This window comes from Pinus tabuliformis, chromosome J (assembly GCF_031772625.1).
Source record: "Pinus tabuliformis cultivar Carrire ecotype Pingquan chromosome J, CPIR1, whole genome shotgun sequence".
In the NCBI taxonomy this organism is placed as follows: domain Eukaryota; kingdom Viridiplantae; phylum Streptophyta; class Pinopsida; order Pinales; family Pinaceae; genus Pinus; species Pinus tabuliformis.
In genome coordinates, this window is record NC_142295.1 from 998,916,055 (window position 1) to 998,934,023 (window position 17,969).

Below are 17,969 nucleotides of genomic sequence, written 5' to 3' on the forward strand. Positions count from 1 at the left end.
CAACAATGGTATGTTCTATGCTTTAAAGCAATTTTACTTCAATTTCTTTTTGAGCCCAATATCAATTTCAATTTAGCAATCACATAAACATGCAAGTAAAATGTTGATAGAACATAAACATAAATAGAAGAAGACAAGCCAAGACAAGAGGGCACAAGATGTGGCACCACCCAGGGACAAACCCTAATGTGGGGAACACTTGATCAAATCTTCTTTTAGTCTTCAATAGTTCAGGAGAGAGAGATAGTACAATTTAGAAATTCTGATAACTGATAACAACAGCAAAAGAGCCCTAACCAGAAAAGTCAACGTTGGTCAACAAGGCAGATTTGACCCTGAAAGATTCAGTCAACTTCGGCCTCCAAACAACAAGATGAAATAGCCCTCAAAACAGTCGAATTATGCCCAGTCAAAGTTTGGTCAACAATCAACCTGTGTCAACCCTAACCACAATCAAAACTCCTCGATTTTCGTGCCCAAAATTGCGGCCTGCTAGACAGAGATTCCTCACCCAAACAAAAGTCAAAACAAGTCAGCACATCAAGTCAACGCAGTCAAACAACCTCCCAGCAACTCGGTCAACACTGGTCAACACAGCAAACAGAAACCCTAGTTCACATGTGTGGAGAGAGAGAAGACTGCCTCGAATAGTGTGCCCAATCACAAGAGGAGAGAGAGAGATATGTGTGATGAGATGATGGTGAAAATGACTTGAGGTCTCCTTTCTATATGGAATGTTGAGGATGAATTGGGGGCTTGTGTGCCTGTTTTGCCTGTTGGCTGACCTTGAAAATTTGTCCATAATATAAATAAATTCATATCTTCATTTGTACATATCAGAATCAGATGATCTTAAGATCAATCCTACACCTCTCCGAGAGAGGAATCTAATAAAAATATCAGTTGTCATAAATAAGATAACTCATGTGGAGTTTGGCCCTAGTTGCCAATTTTAACAAATTCCCTATCAATCCATGTGAGTTTCTAGATGATTCACACCTTATCTCAATTAATTCTGATAAATTAACCCATTTTCCTAAGTTTAGACTTAGGAAATAATTAAAAATAGGCTAATAATCTAATTGAGACACTTCTAGGTGGAATTTCCATATCGATTTCTGGGTTATGGAGAACTCCTATGTTTTAGCCTCTCCACAAAGTTTCGAGGCTAGAACTCCTCTGATGCTACAAAAACTAACACTTCAGCCTATAGACATGAGTCTCTCTATCTTTTACTTCAAATCCCAAGGGTTTTTCTATACAGACTTCTTCATTGATAAGTACCATTCAAAAATGTAGTTTTGACATCCATTTGATAGATGTTCCATCCCATCAATGCTGCCAAAGAGACCAACAATCGTATAATTGTATACCTTGTTGTAGGTATAAATGTCTCTTCATAAACGATGCTTTTTTGTTGGGAGAAACCCCTAGCCACAAATCTTGCCTTAAATTTATCAATACTTCCATCTATTGCATGTTTAATCTTGTAGAGCCTCTGGGAAGTTACCATAGATTTGTCTTCAGGCCTAGGAACAATTTCCCAATTTAATCTTGTAGAGCCACTAGGAAGTTACCATAGATTTGTCTTCAAGCCTAGGAACGATTTCCCAAACTCCGTTCTTCATTATTGATTGATATTCTTCATTCATGGCATTTTTCCATTCTTGATGTTTGACAGCCTCTTCAAAGGTAGATGGTTCTGCTTCAATTAACTTTGTCATATAGGTTGCATACCCTAAATATCTTTTAGGCTTCTTACTTTCCCTAAACATACCCTTGGTTGCTCCATGTCCCTCCGCATCTAGAAGAGTAGACTTTAACCAATTAGCTCTCTTTTTACTCTTGGGGATGATGACTTGTTGCACAGGTTCACTGGGACCTACTTTGCCATGATGTGAATCCTCTTCCTCCCTAGTGCATTCTTCTTCAAATATTGGAAGTTCTTCATCATCAAAGTCAATCGAGAGGTCCTTCGATTTCTTGAATGCAATATTTTCATCAAAGATTACATCTCAGCTTACTTCTATTCGGTACCCTTCCTTTATGTAGATCTTATATGCCTTTGAAGTGTTACTATAGCCAACAAATAATCCCTTCATGCTTGTAGGATCCAACTTCTTTCTCTTATCTTTCGAAATGTGAATATAAACAAGACAGCCAAATATTCGGAGATGCTCTACGCTTGGTTTCTTCCTAGTGAATGCCTCCTCAAGAGTCATGTGTTTATATTTTCCTTGCTGAGTTTCTATGTTTCAGAATCATATTTAATTGGTGTAGGCTACTTCAGTAATTTACATCAATGTTTCAAGAAGAAATCTGAAATAAGCTTGTAATGTAATTTACAATCTAGGTGAAATAGATTCAGTTGGTTGCAGTAGGATTCCTGAGATTGTTAGATCTAGGAATTTTCACACGGTATCAAAGTTGTTGATGTGAAACAGGGAAGAGCAAATCTAGCATTGAAGCAAGGGCCAATTTGTTGCAACAAGAAATAGTTCGGATCCCCTGAGGGATTGCGCAGTTCTAGCCAAGAGGGCTATATTTTCGTGGGTGCCTCTCTTTGAGGGAACCGACAAAGAGGTAAGACTGTCACATCGAAAACTTGCCAAGGCAAAAGGAGCTACGCAGAGCCATGCAGAGCTAGAGGGACGCAATTTTTTGCAATCTGAGTGTTAGGCAGAAAAGCCGTGAGAAGGAAGAAGCAGATCGTAGATTCCTGAAATTGTTAGATCTAGGAATTTTCACACCTCAACCCTAGTCCCATGGGATATTGGCCTACAACTTTAGGATGGGCACTACTTGGGAAACCTTAATTTTGGTAGCGGGTCCAAAAGGCTCTGGTGCTCCCCCTCCCCTTCTCCACATGTCTGGGTCAGGTCTAGAATGATGCCACAGATGTTGATGCAACTAAAAAAAAGATACAAGCATATCATGGCCACATACAAAAGGAAATTATACCACAAAATTCAAAAGATGGTCGATACAAAAAAATAACGCGTGGGCAAAAGTCGAACATGAGCTCTACCCTTTATCATTAGGGCCATCACCCTGGTTCCTAGGGCCCCTATGAGTGCCCCCTACATCATTAAAGAACCCATGTATGTCCCAACCCATGGTGGGCGATGAACTGCCCCACCTTAATGGGGTAATCATTGTTATATCAAACACAGCATGCTCTCATCTCATAGAGCCCCGAGCCGTATAATAAAAGAAAAACCAATAAAAGGCAAAAAGCAAAATAATAAGGGTGGAAAAACAAAGTTTGGGGTAAGTCATGTACCACAATTGCTCCCTCCAACATTCATACATTACCACCCTTGAGCCCATGGCATTTGGCCTTGAGACCCTTGTGACCCAATCCACCTCACCATTATCCACATGACACCTACCACTTGAAGGATGTACCTTGGACATGTATTTTCCTTTAGGGGTTGGGAACACCTAATAGGATTGGTTATTAGCCACTCCTACCTAGGGAGGTAATACCATTACATGCTCAGAGCCCCAAATTTGGAAGGGAAACCCATTATGAAGTCTCATTTAAGCTTTGAGATTAACAAGATTGTTTCACTTAGATGCACTAACGGATCATTGTACCTAAGGGTGAGGAGACACATTGGATCTTATGTGTAATTGACAGGTGGTTTCATCATGGGTTGGGCAACTTAAATAGGGCCCAAGCCCACCAGAGGATCATATTAACACTTGTAAGGGATTCATTAAGAGCCATGGGACTCCTTCATGTGATATGGAATTAGCTCATCTTATGGGCACCCTCAACACTTTCAGCAGCTTGTTCATTGCCCCACATTATATATGAGATTATGCACTTGGAACAGTAATGACCCCAGTCGACTTAGGAGCTAATCTGAGGCCCATAGGAGGTTTGTCTCATCCTTAAGGCATGGGAGGGCAAGCACCATCTTCCATTCCCTCATTTGGAGCAGTCTACAAGCTTCTTTTTCATCAAGAGACGAATGAGACCACTACTTGTGCCCCAGAGAGCCACTTTGGATCACCACATGATTTTTTTTCTTAAAGATAAAGGTGCCACCCCCTTATCTGTCATTCATGGAGCCCTCACTCTCATTATGGCATCTTGGGAACTCAACGAGGCCCTCCAACGGCCCTTCTAAAACATGACTTCATCATTTCATCTCACTTATGGATGGCTTCTCCATTACTAGATAGCTACTTGGGGGGCTTGTCACCAAGAACATGTTATTAGCACATTATTTTATGATTGTAGGGGTTATTAGGCTAATTCGAATTAGGTAGAGCATCATATAAATTTAGATATCTCTCATTTGTGAGAGCATCATCATCACTTCTTGGATTAGTTCTCTTGTACAAACTTCACACTTCTTCTAGGATGTCTATTGGATATCTCTGGATGCATTTCAATATTCTTGGAAGCTGAAATTTTAATTCGTTCTTGGAGCTACCTCTTGTTTCTATCGTTGGATATATCTCTTGTTGTCTTGTAAGTGCTATTTGTGGAATATCTTCTTAATATGATGTCTAATGTGTGGAATTATTGCAACTAGATAGATTTTGTGTGCCCTAATTCATTGAATAACATTTTAAAGATTTTTTAAACTGCAAATTGCACATGTTACTCATTGGATAACAAGTAGACGAATGTTCCAAGTGGATTGAAATTTGTTTTCTTCAATGAAAAATCCATAGATCTCGGGTGGGTAAATGTTAAAGAGTGGTTGCTAGGGCATCGCTTTTTAGCCTCCTTGAAGATGATTTTGGCAAAATTCTAAATCATCATAGACTCCATAGCCCAAGGATTAGGCATTGATCCAAGTAAAATTGGTGGTCACCTTCTCCTTATCTTTCTTTTCTCTCTTCCAAAAATTTCGGCCACTCTCCTAGATAGCCAACTAGGGCTACCTGCGAATCGCATTAGAAGAGGTGACTTGGCAAAGCAATTAGACAAGAATGTGCATTGGTGTCTCCTCTAGTGGCTCTCCAAGTTTGGAGCAATTCCCACAGTTGGTTTGCAAGAAAACTCAAGCCCTAGTTGCATCTTTGGAAGCCCATCTTGAACGTCTTGGGTTGGTGGTCTTATTAAGGGTCATTTGCACATAGAATTCAAAGGAATTGATCATTCTTGACCCTTTCCCTATCCTATCTTGACCTAGAGAGCACATTGGAGTAACTCCTCCCATGATTACTCATAAACCCTAGGTCTTGTTTAAGTATTTTTAGGTGTCTCTCTAGTGAGGCAAAAGCCCATGTCAAGTGATAAATCAACTTGCAAAGCTTCTAGAGACGTCCTATATCACATTCGAAGTCTTAACCGTAGACATTCCTATCATCATTGAATTATCTTTTAACCCTTGGTCTACACTTCACTCCTAGGTCTTTCTTGGAGAGCCCTTAGCTACCCTTGAAGCATCGAGCCATAATTGAGTCTCTCCCTGAATGGGCCCTGGGAATCACTTCATACTTTATCATTAATCCCATCATTACAAGTGATTTCCTCCATACTAAGACTCCTCCCATCAGTTAAAGTCCATAAAGAACAAGGGACACTGAGGTGGGAGTGGGTACTTGTCCCATTGTTGTCATTTGGTCTAGTAGTTGTCCCTTAGGTACCCTTGCTAGATTGTGTGGCAACAAAACTCAAAGGAACACGCGGCCTATGAGAGGCATTAAATAATCAAAGCCCTTGATGGAGGAGCAATGGACTTTGTATGACGAGTGCCCTTGGCTTTGACCCTTACTTGTGGAACATTATCATCTTGGAGCTTAACATGTGTACCTTTAGAGTGTAGCACTTCACATGTGTGGGCCAACCTGTTTGTACTTTGTAGTAACTTGCATTGTTTCCCTCCATTACCTCTCATATATATATATATATATATATATATATATATATATATATATCACATGTGTGGGCCAACCTGTTTGTAGTAACTTGCATTGTTGCCCTCCCTTACCTCTCATATATATATATCAGTGTAGCACGACTCTTATAAGACCCGCAAGTCTTGACACGTTTTATAGCGAGAAGGGTCACTCGCATAGAACTCGTGGTTTCTACTCGTACCCGCATAAAACTCAACTACCTACATTGAACCCATGAAGAACTATATATATATATATATATATATATATATATATATATATATATATATATATATATATATATATCAGTGTAGCACAATTCTTATAAGACCCGCAAGTCTTGACAGGTTTTATAGCGAGAAGGGTCACTCGCATAGAACTCGTGGTTTCTACTCGTACCCGCATAAAACTCAGCTACCTACATTGAACCCATGAAGAACTGCATAATACCCACATAAGACCCGTGGAGACCCTCAAAATTCGATTTTTTTTCTTTTTGTGCTTAAAATTTACCATATTTCTAGTTTTTTTATGTATTTTGCCGAGTCTTATACAAGTCTTATCCGAGTCATTCCTAAGACTTATATGGGTCGCCGAGTCAATAGCTAGACGAGTCTTATACGAGTACGAGTCATGCAACATTGATATATATAAATAAATATATATAGGGGAAAATGTGAGTTCTTTCATTTTGAGTCATCATGATCATCTAGTGTTTAGAAATGCGACGCGAAGAGTGCCTTGGTCACTCTCTCTCTCTTGTTCATTCTCAATTGCATTTCATCTCCCATGTCTTGGATCACTGGGTTTTCCTGGTGGACTCGTTGATATTTTAGGGTTAGGAACTCTATCCTAAAGAGTTAATGAGATAGGGAGTTGAAACATGTAGCTTGGGAGGTACTCCCACATCCCCTGGGGCACTGAGTTTGTGAGGAATTGACCCACGAAAATGGAGCTTCGTGGGCAATGTACCCAAGTGGTGGGCTTTCTACCCAAAGTCGTGTGCGAAAGACCAAGTGGAAAATTAATTGTTTAATTATTGTTTGCAAGACGGCACCCTTGAAGGGCTAAGGGGCACCTAGGGCTTCAATGGTGTGGACAAAAATCAAATGAAAGAATTTTGTTTCTTATGATTAGTGGGTTTTGACATGTAGGCTCAAGTTGGCTCGAGCTACAAGTCATGTTTCTTGGTGGCTAATGTAATCCACTAAGACCACTATAAGTAGAGATCAAATGAAGCTCACTTGGCATCCATCCAAGCTCATCTTGACAAATTATCTGCTCAAGTAAGGAGTGTGAATAACCTCAGGTAGCCGCTGGCCCTAAAGAAAGACAAATTGGTGAAAGAATGGTTTGTCTCAAGTCTGAATTGAAGGTCAAGTTATGCCCAGGTATGAGGACATGTTAAGTCTGATTTTTGTGCCTATGTTAAGGTCAGTTTAGTGAGCTTGTGGAGGCCTATTCGTGTGCTGGTTTGTGCCTTAGATTAGGGCTACTTCTGTGTATGACATTCATCCAAGTTATGCCCTATATTCTGGTCATCTTCGCTCTTGATTTCTGTGCTTGATTGGAGAGGGTCAAGACCCTGAAGGAAGTGACAAGAGGTTTGTCTTGTTACTGTGTTGAGGGCCACAATATCTCTGAGATCAGCGAGCTGTTTCAGGAATCCAAGTGAGGCTGAGTTGTGTCTCTAAGTAAGGGCTGAGGTGCAAAGTGGGACAGAGGTTGGAAGTGGAGGGTTGAAGGTCTGTCCACTAAGGCGTGTTGGACAGAGGTTGCAAGCAGCCCTAGTGACTGTGATTTGGGTAATCAAATCACTACTCTGTGGGCTGCCAAATGTGCTCTGAGCACTGATATCTTGGAGCAGTCAAGACGACAGTTAGAGGGCTGTTATGAAAGCCTATGATCAAATGTTTTTGGAGTAGCAAGAAGTCTGAAAGAAGGTTGTTTGTGGAAGCCCTAAGTACATCAAAGTTGTTGTGTGAGGGCACTATTGTTGAAGACCATAAGAGCAGTCATTCTTGCAGCAACTAGAGGATTGCTAGAGGGCAGATTTGATGAACCTATGTTCAGTCTTCTTGGAGCAGCGGAAGGATTGATAGAAGGCAGTTTGTTGATCTGAAGATGTAAGCCATTCTGGAGCAGCAGAAGAACTTGTGAGCAGCAGTGCCAGAGGTATTGGAGCAGCAGTGTCATCTACAAGTATCGGTGGCAAAAGACCTGCCAGGTGTTCAAGGTACGTGGACTGAAAGGGCTGGTGTGATCACTCCTTTGGCAAGTAATTCAAGTGTGTCTTGTTCAAAGGCAGATTGATAGTCATGTGTTGTTGACATCAAGCCCTAGTTTTCCTTGTATCAAGGTTAATTGTAAGGGCCATGATCCCTGGCAAGGGAGCCCTAAGCTTATTGTATTAAAGTTGTAATATAACAAGTTTTGCATTATGTAAATTCTTGTGTGTTTCATTGATTCACTGCTGTACATTTTCCGCTGTGCAAATTGCTTGGTGTTGTGGCATTTTAGTGTGTTTTTTTATCATATTTTAGACATAAACCTGATTCTAAGTTGTTAAGGAAAAAAATCAACAGAGTGTTTGGTGATAAACCTCAGGATTGTACTTGTTGAGAAGGAGAGAGGAGATTTCTTGCTTGGAGTCAAGGAGGCTTGTTAGTGTTGACGCCAGCTTGTGGAGGATCTATAGTGGAGCTAGGATTTCATGGTTTTCCCTAGCTAAGATTTTGGAGAGTTAGAGGAATGGATTAGCCTTGTGATGAGGCTATGGTATGTACAAGTATCCTTTTTATACACTTATATTAAGTTTTCAGCCATCCAAAATTGGATTCTTTACATTTGATTTTCAGCTATCTTTATCTTCTTGTTTGGTAATTTTCAGCACTGGTATGTCTCATTGATTTGACACAAGTTAAGGCAGAAATTGTTAAGGATAATAACATTGATAATGAAGATATTAGGGAAGATTTACTGCTGTAATTACTGCTGCCATAAAGTGAATTTCCGATCTGGATTATGAATGATAAGAATGTCCAATAGGGCCAAAACTTCTCCGCACACATTTGGTATCTTTTCTCCTGGATTGCATGGTCGACTGTGATTGAAAAGAAATGAAACTGTCCACTGTTTGCTGCTGTTTTATTATATTTCAAATCATCCTTAAGGCTGTAAATACACTGGAAGTAAAACCGGGAAACTTCTAGAAAGAGAGAATTTCTATAGTTGCATTGAAACCTGAATTTCAAAAGAATTATACACTCTGGAGCAACATTAACTCTAAAGTTCAACTAAAGCCCCATTTATGACTCTAAACATGTCTGTGAAACCATGCCTTGAGCTCGGCTATGTAGTGGTGAATGAGAGGGTATTTGAAAGCATTTTCCACTGACACATCATTATTCTTGCTAGTTTTAAATTTCCAAAACATTATCCCATCTATATGATTCCACAAGCTTTTTACTGTATCTATGATCAATTCCTTTTCAGTGGATTGAATAGGTGTATATGTAAGACAAATAGCTAAAATGTTGCATGACACATATACCAAAAATAGACATTCTCAATATATAACAATTGTTGATACTAGTTTATGATTGTTATGATCCAGAAAATAAGATGCACTGATTATGTGTAAGTTGCTAGAAACGTGTTAAGGATAAGAAGCCACCTTTCCTCGACAAACTGCTAGAAAAGCAGCCCCTCCCTTGGACCTCACCACAAGGCCCTCTTTGCAACTACCAGGATTAGGCACTTGCTTACGACCATCCTTTAATTTACGAACAACTGTTTTCTTTTCTCCTCGAATAGCACTATAATAAGCACTGAGTATTGCTTCAAAATTGTCCTGACTTCCCCTCGGTTCTGCCAAAATTGAGTTACAACTATGTAAATACGCATTACATCATGAATTATAACAAAGCACCTTTTAAACTTAAGTAATACAAGACAATATTTTTCAAAGTATTAAAAATAAGGGGTTTAAGCAGCTTCTTTGATTCCAAGTCAAAGAAAAGAACTAAATAATACACACACCCACATACAATAAGGGTTAAAACCTTATATATTATACCATATTTGAGAATAAATAACTTGAAACTAAAAAATGCTTTGCACTTGAATTCATAAAATAAGAGATTAAATTGTAATGCAAATATTGCCTCTCAAAACATCATCTGGTCCTATAGGCCATCTTTAGTTTACCAAGAATTCATTTCCTCTTGCATACAGACATCAAAATGGGCAGGTATTGGGTTGCTTGTGTCATTGGATTAGATGGAAAAAGCTTTAATAGCTGTTTTCCTTCTATCAGTAAATATAAAATTATTAATAGAAACTGCATAGTCTAAAAATTGTACAGAAAGTTCTTTAAATAGTAAATAGCAAACAGCATTTTCATCAGCTTCAAGATGGCTCTACTTTCATATCATAGTAAATTTTGGAATACATATTACCAACAAAAAGCGATTTTTGTTCATTTAATCGAGTCCATTGACCAGTTGCCTTCCATCGGTTGCAAAGTTTCTCCATTAACTTATAGCTAGGAAAGAAAACAAGAACACCATCTGGTACAATCTTGCATATCTCCTCCAATGCACCTCCAAGCGCATCCTGTATATCCATCAAAGAAAAGCAAATAAGACAGAGAACCAGAGAAATCGGAAGAAACATATTGCTAGCTTCACAAGATGAACGCAATCTTTATTCTACAAAGGCTTTCCTGAAATGCATAACCGTCTGCAGTTTTATAGCTCGCATTTAAAGACACGTTTCCCGGACCTGCAGCAACAGCAGCAGCCCAAACCTGCGAAAACAGTAGACTATGGATCATTTCTAGGCACTAAATTATCAATAAAGAGAATTAATAATAAAAAAATAATACACCATGGACCTGGGAATCCAAATTGATGACATGAGGTGCTTCCATGCAAATTTCAAACTGAACTCCAAGTTCAGAAGCAAATGAATTCATAGGTGAAAGAGTTCTGCAAATCACAAAAGGCAATAGCAAATCCATCACATGCTATGCTTCCAGCGAGTGCAACAGAAGTTAGTAGCTGTTCTATTTTTTATTTGTATTTCATGGGAAAATTTTGGGTAATAAAAGCTATCAATAGAAAAACAGTTTAATTTGTACAGAAGGTACTACAAATCCAAGTTCACTCCCACCATTTACAGCCTAGATTGCTTTGTGAATCTATAAGATTTGGTGCTCCACAAACTGTACAAAAGACTAATCACTTTCAATTGCAGTTGTGACACAATATAGTAATTTTCCAAGACCATGCAGACCAAAAATATAATATGTAGTAATAGAAAGACGGAATTATATCTCCAGGGACATAAATCCATTCCATACAAGTGAGAGACATTTCACTGCCCTTAGCTTTGACTGCAAAGCAGTTTAATTTTCAAATTTAGAATTAACGATGAGAAAGCATACTAATGTCTTTTAATGATAAGTTATTACCCAGACGTAAGAATAACTGATGCTGAAGCCTCAGCAATTTCCTTGAAGACAACAGCAGGGTTTAGGCACCATAGGCTGAAAGAATGTGTCCAACCTTGCACGGCCATTCCTGCACACTTTCAAAGCATCAGAGGTTTATAGTAGAACAAAATAATTCTCCTTAATACAAAGATATATCCTTCATCCTTTTATTTCCCACTGCAACTTTTCACCTTCATCTCGCTTAACATATCTCTGAACACCCAACTGATACTCAGATGCTCGATGTGCGTTTTCAGAGAAGAAATAAGTCAGTGAAGAGAAAAGGCCTGCATAGTTTCCACAACCACTCAAAGTATTAAACATAGTGTGGAAGAAACTCTGACTAAACATTAACAATCATGTCAGATGACTTTACCTTCAAGAGTAGATGCTGAGAGCCCACTTAAGTAAAATCCATCTTTTTCTGTCTCTGAAGCAGCTTTGATTGCCTGCAGCAAAAAATGTGGATTCAGTAATTAACAGTCAAGCTTTATATTGAAGGCAGTAAAACTTAAACAAATTAAAATAACTGTCTGGCTAGAACCTTGATTGCACATTCTTGCAAGATTGGGAAATAATCTTGTGAGATCCCAGCTGCCTGAAGCTCCCTTAAGGCTTTGTCACCTGTCCAGCTGTTATGGAGAAGAAAAGATCACCAAACTTAATTATTAGCCCATTGACAAAGAAAACCCTACCCCAAATATGAATCATCGATAAACCCTGTTATCAATCAGTATCATTGTAATAGATTAACCAGTTAGTCGAGCAATCTATTAAGTATAAATTCATCAATAAAAATGGGGGTTGCCACAAATTTTGCCCCAATTTAGTCTTTGTCCACTTGGACTCTATCTACCCAGGTCTACCCAAACAATCACCATTCACAATTATTCAAAAGGATCTATCTAATAACTATATACTCCAACATACTACAAGGATGATGGGAGGAAAGCAGAGGGCATGGAGACAACTCTAGGGATGGCTAAAGACACACAACAATGAGGTGGATGCCATTGTTACCTTAGCACTCCACCTCTTGCTTTTTAGTGCAATTTCACCACACATGAGGCTCCCCAGTATAGATCAACTTAGGGAACTCCAGGTTGATAACATCAAGGTGATATTTTGAAAGGCTTGATCAAGGTACTTCTGCCTTGGAACAAGCACAATTCCTTGTAATAAGGAACAGTGTACTATGAATAAGCATAGGAAATAGGGCTTGTAGCCTAGGGTTTCAAGATATAGTGCAACAATGGCACAACTAGGCATACAAGCACGGGGAAAAGGTTTGTTTTATAAGATATGATCAATCAATGGAGTGACAAACCTTCAAATAGCCCTAAGTTGAAGCCTTTGTGAAGGATTAAGGTTATATGAGGCCTAGAATTACCTAGGGTTGATGACGTCAGCTCTAGTGAGCCACTTTTTACCATGTACTATGCTAGATTTTGATTTTGTACAGTCAAGCAAGGTGAGAGAGTGCCAAATCAGCTCCAACATTCAAGTGCTAGTTGAATTCATCCTAGGGCCTAGTCGTAGTGGCTTTCCTTGAAAGGTAGAAAATGTTGGCATTATGATACATATGTTGTACTTGATGGCAACCCACTAATCTCAGATGATAAATTATAGTGCAGAAAAGTTCACGCACTTTTATGCAGAGAAAAGTTTATTTCATGTAGAGAAAAGTTCACGCACTTTTATGTAGATAAAAGTTTCTTTCATGTAGAGAAAAGTTCACGCACACTTTTATGCAGAGAAAAGTTTATTTCATGTAGAGAAAAGTTCACGCACTTTTATGCAAAGAAAAGTTTATTTCATGTAGAGAAAAGTTCACGCACTTTTATGCAGAGAAAACTTTATTTCATGTAGAGAAAAGTTCACGCACTTTCATGCAGAGAAAAGTTCCTTTCATGAAGAGAAAAGTTCAGCACTTTCATGGTTGGCTCATGGTATTAGTCCGACAGTTTTTTATGCTATGATTTTGGTCCGTGGTATTGCATCCAAAAGTGTTGATCTCACGCACTTTCATGGTTGGTTCATGGTATTAGTCCGATAGTTTTTGATCCTATGGTTTTGGTCCGTGGTATTGCATCCAAAAGTGTTGATCTCATGCACTTTCATGGTTAGTTCATGGTATTAGTCCGACAGTTTTTGATCCTATGGTTTTGCTCCGTGGTATTGCATCCAAAAGTGTTGATCCCAAGTATTGGGTCCGTGGTATTGTGTTATTATGGTTTTGGACCATGGTATTGTGAAAGGCCTAAGACTATATAAGAGGAAGAAGATCATTTGGCAAAGATCATCGAATGAATTGAATATCTAATAAGTGCTAGATCTGAAATATTTGTGATTGGGTTATGGTGCAGATCTGGATCTGAATGAAGGAGGAACCTTAGCGCATAAAGAAGGATAAGTTCTATTGATGGGTCATAATCTTTATGCTTAAATAATAGTATCTTTGTATGATTTTGATCTGTTATATGAGGCGCATGCTTGATCTATAAATCTGACAATCTGGGTTAATTAGTGTCTGAATATTTGAAAGAAGGAATTATCCTTTATAGATCTGCACGCAGGTTTCAGGTTGTTGAAGTAGCGTATATCTTTAAATTATGATCTAGCTGCCTCTGTCTATTGCTGCAGTATTCTGGGTTCAGAATTTGGTGTGTGGTTACTGTTACTGTGTTCTGGGTACAGCTGTCAGAGAAGTGTTTACTTGATTCAGTGCTAATTGGGAAAAGGAGATTGTTTGATGCAAATATACTTGATGATTGATTGATGTTCATGGATCCAGTCTGAAAATTTATGAAAAGTGGTCCTTGAAAGAAAAGAAGTAGGGGGTTGTAACTCCCTTCCAGGAGAGAGAGTTGTAGCTCTCTACAGGTTACAGCCTGCGTACTGGTAAAGGACTGCACCAGTACAAAATCATTGTAAAAGGAGTTTCTAATTGAAAGAATATAGAGACATAATGCAGCAGGTGGTTTTCACCCACATTGGGTTTCCACCTTATATCTGGTGTTCTTTGGTGTGACTATCTGTTTTTCTTGTTCATGCTCATTATTTTATGGTACTGACATACAATAATTCAAAGTATAAATATATTGAAAAAGAATTAGATAATACTGATTTACCCCCCCTCTCAGTATTATTTCCAACAGAAAATATAGAAAGGGAGGGAAAAGATAAAGTTTTGGAGCTTTTGATCATCAAGAGTGTTGTCGGTGCTTTTTCCCTACATGGGTGATGAAATCTTAGGAACTTTAACCATGGAAATCTCAAATTTTTGAAGGGAGTAAGGGCACAAACCCTAGTTTTCACTACGTGCCCCTAGCTATCATTTTATGAGAGAAATTCATTAGAAAAAGGCTCTCTAGGAGGTTTTCTAGGGAGTTCAAGAATACAAGATTAAGCATGTAATAATTACCAAAAATTTCATGTAAACATATGCATTTAGACAAGAAAAATTATTTCATTACTTACATAACCATAGAAGATATTCAACAAAAATACTCAAAATATATCCAAGAACATGCCTCCTTTCAATCGCAAAATGATGTCTACACAACAAAAATTAGTGATGATAAAGTGAAAGTGTGTAATGAACAAAGTTCGTATACGCTCTTATACCAATGTTACAAACAAAGTTCGTATATGCAACAGAACACTCACAAGATCTGAAATATATAAATATCCATAATAGGACAAATATATAGTCATGTACAAAAGATATGAGATGATTTGATTACAACTGAGGGTCCTGTATATATACCCCGGCAAGTACCCTTTCACAAACAGTCATGTCCATAGAGACATGCCTCTTCAATACAAATTATTAGTTGATTAATCATTATTCATGATTATTTTATTTATATTAGTCGTATTATTTTTATATATATTTTATTCATAACATTGCCTTCCTCTTCAGAAAGCTTTGTCCTCAAAGCTTTATTGTTGACAAGGCATATCATATGTTTCTTTGTCTTGGTAATCTATTTGTATCTTTCAGAGTTCTTTGAGTTGTCGTCTTTGTTGATACATGATGATAGGATCCTTTGAGAGATAAACAAAAATGTGGCATTGAGAAGGGATCTAACCATCCTAAATCAATCTTCTGTGGAATCTTTCAGTTACTAGAAACATGTGATGAATTGTTAGATCCCTTCAATATTCTTCGGAACATAAGTTTGTTGTTTATGTTCTGAGTGATACATATACGCAGATTGATTGGCATGTCTGCTCTTGTGATTCAGATGTTGATAAGGAGTTCTGGTGATTTTATTTTCCCTTATCATGTGTATAGAAATTTCCTTATTTACTTTAGGTGTCATTGTTATTGAGTTGGTTATGGAACCTTCGCTTAGAATGTTCATTGTTTGAACTGCAACATCTGAGTGTGTTTCTTCTTGAAGTGGCTTGTCTTCTTCTTGAGTTGTGATATTCATTGGATCGATATTCATTCCTTTTTCTTCAACTTGAATTTCTACATTTTAAGATTTTGACACTTCCTTCTCAATAAGATGTTGTACCTTGTTTTCCAATGTCTTCTTGTCCTTCTTAAGCTTCTTAATTTGTGTCAGTAAATTTTTAATCTTGGTCCTTAAGGCGAGAAACTTCTTCATTTTTGTTAGTGGTGATTTTGTCAACTTCCCAATGCATATTTTGTATCAATTTTTTACCTTCTTGAAAAATTAGTTTTGAGATATCTTGTGTCTTCTAGTGTTACTGAATCTGATTTCAATGTAATGCCTTGTAGTGCTATCTTTTTCTTCTTGTAGGAAAATGTTAAAAACTTCTTCTTCATATTTAGGATGGACCCTAGAGTTTCCATTGAGGGTGAACCCAAAGAATGTCACCTTTGAGAGCTCCATAAGGATCGAACTGAAAATTGTGATATAAATGTATAATCCCCAATGTTTAATTGTCAATTAGTTATGTCATATTGTTTTTTATCCCAATGATCTAATTTTTCAATAACATTTGACTCAGGAATCACCAATTGGTTAGCAAGGTTAGGGATTATATTTAAGAAAACAAAAAAAACCTATGACAGGCAAAATAGAAATAGTAATATCTTTTACTACAAGAGTCCCCTTAATTCTAAACAACACTAGAGAATAGATGGGTGAGGTTTCTAAAAGTCTTCCAATGTTTGTCTCCATTTTACCTTTTTAGTAGGAGCTTAGGGTTTTTTTTTTACTTAGAATTTCCCCTTGTTCTTCTTACTTCAACTTCCTTTTTCGCCTTTTTATATTTTTATATGCCAAGGTTGCTTGGGAGCGAGAGCAGAAGCGAGAGCGCAGAGCGACATTTGCAAAAGCTCCCGAGTCGAGAACGAAGTTTTATATAATATATATTTTTATATATTTTGAAATATTTATGTCAACAAAACCATCTAGAATGATGAATTAGATATAAAAAGCATAAAAATATGGATTGAACAATATAACATCAATCATCTAGAAGTTATAATTGTTGAGAAATATAGGGCATGTAGTAGATAAAAAATTCTCTTCTTGATAATTGCTTGTGATGTTCTTTTACTTTCTTGTTCTTGTATTCAATTCCTTGTTAGCTTATTAATGTGTTCTATCATCAAGACAATTACTAGTATGCATAATAATAAAAGAGACAAGTGACACAATATATAGGCTTCTTCAGCCAAGGCCAAAACCTCTCACCTCTAGAGAGGAAAACCCAATCAAAATTATTCTTCTTAGATCTTCAATTGATAAGTACCAAGACCATGACACAGACCCTTGACTCTAGTATCCTTCCAAGAACCTTGTCACCAACCTTGATACTCTACCTCTTCCTTTGCTTTGCCTTTCTCTTGTTGCTTTCCTTGACTCCTTTTAGAGAACTCGATCTCTATTCTTCTTATTGTTTCTCCTCGGCTTTCCCTAGAGAATCTCGACCTCTAGGTCTTTCCTGAATTCCTCTAGAGAGACTTGGTCTCTAGATCTCTACTTCGATCTCCTAGAAGAATCATTCTCTTGCTGATTTCGCACTTCCCAGAAGAAATTGTTGCCCAAACTTCGCATTGCCCAGAAGAAACCGTTGTCCAAAACTTCACATTGCCCAAAAGAAACAGTTGCCCAGAACTTTGCACTGCCTAGAAGAAACTGCTACCGCATTGCACAAAAAAAATTGCTGCCCAGAACTTCGCACTGCCCTAGAAGATTCCCTTTCATTGGCCCAGAGGAAGCCCTAACTTCGTTTTCCAGAAGAAACTTCTTTCTCCCTTCTTCACACTTCTTCTTTTCTTCCTTTCTTCATCCTTTTACTTCTTCCTTACTTCGCACTTCTTCTTGTCTCAAGTGAGTCGAGTTCTTGTTTCCAAATGGAGGATGAGTTAGGCTATATATACCCCTCCTTCGTTGTCCTTTAGGCCAACTTGACAACTAGAGTTAGGCCGACTTGATCTAGCAGCTTTCTCATCGTTTGTAGCCCAACTTGAAGAGGTTTGGTGACAAGTTCTTGGAGGATATTTTACATAGATAACATTGACCATTTACAAATTGTAACATGACTTCATTTACATGGCAATGACTCTTAAATTTTATGACTAGATGACAAATAAATCCTAAAGACTCTCAATTGGAGTCTT

General features: G+C 37.9%; 1 protein-coding gene across 1 annotated transcript in view; it reads right to left on the reverse strand.

Moving 5' to 3' along the window:
• LOC149230211 (uncharacterized) overlaps positions 1-17,969 on the reverse strand; it is a 221,519-nt gene that overhangs the window by 84,308 nt on the left and 119,242 nt on the right. The window contains exons 11-18 of the mRNA XM_089376012.1: positions 11,907-11,994; positions 11,739-11,811; positions 11,554-11,649; positions 11,342-11,450; positions 10,763-10,856; positions 10,595-10,675; positions 10,326-10,485; positions 9,542-9,735 (exon numbers count right to left, since the gene is read on the reverse strand). Coding sequence (XP_089232138.1) covers positions 9,542-9,735; positions 10,326-10,485; positions 10,595-10,675; positions 10,763-10,856; positions 11,342-11,450; positions 11,554-11,649; positions 11,739-11,811; positions 11,907-11,994 — 895 coding nt within the window. The remainder of the gene's footprint in view (positions 1-9,541; positions 9,736-10,325; positions 10,486-10,594; positions 10,676-10,762; positions 10,857-11,341; positions 11,451-11,553; positions 11,650-11,738; positions 11,812-11,906; positions 11,995-17,969) is intronic.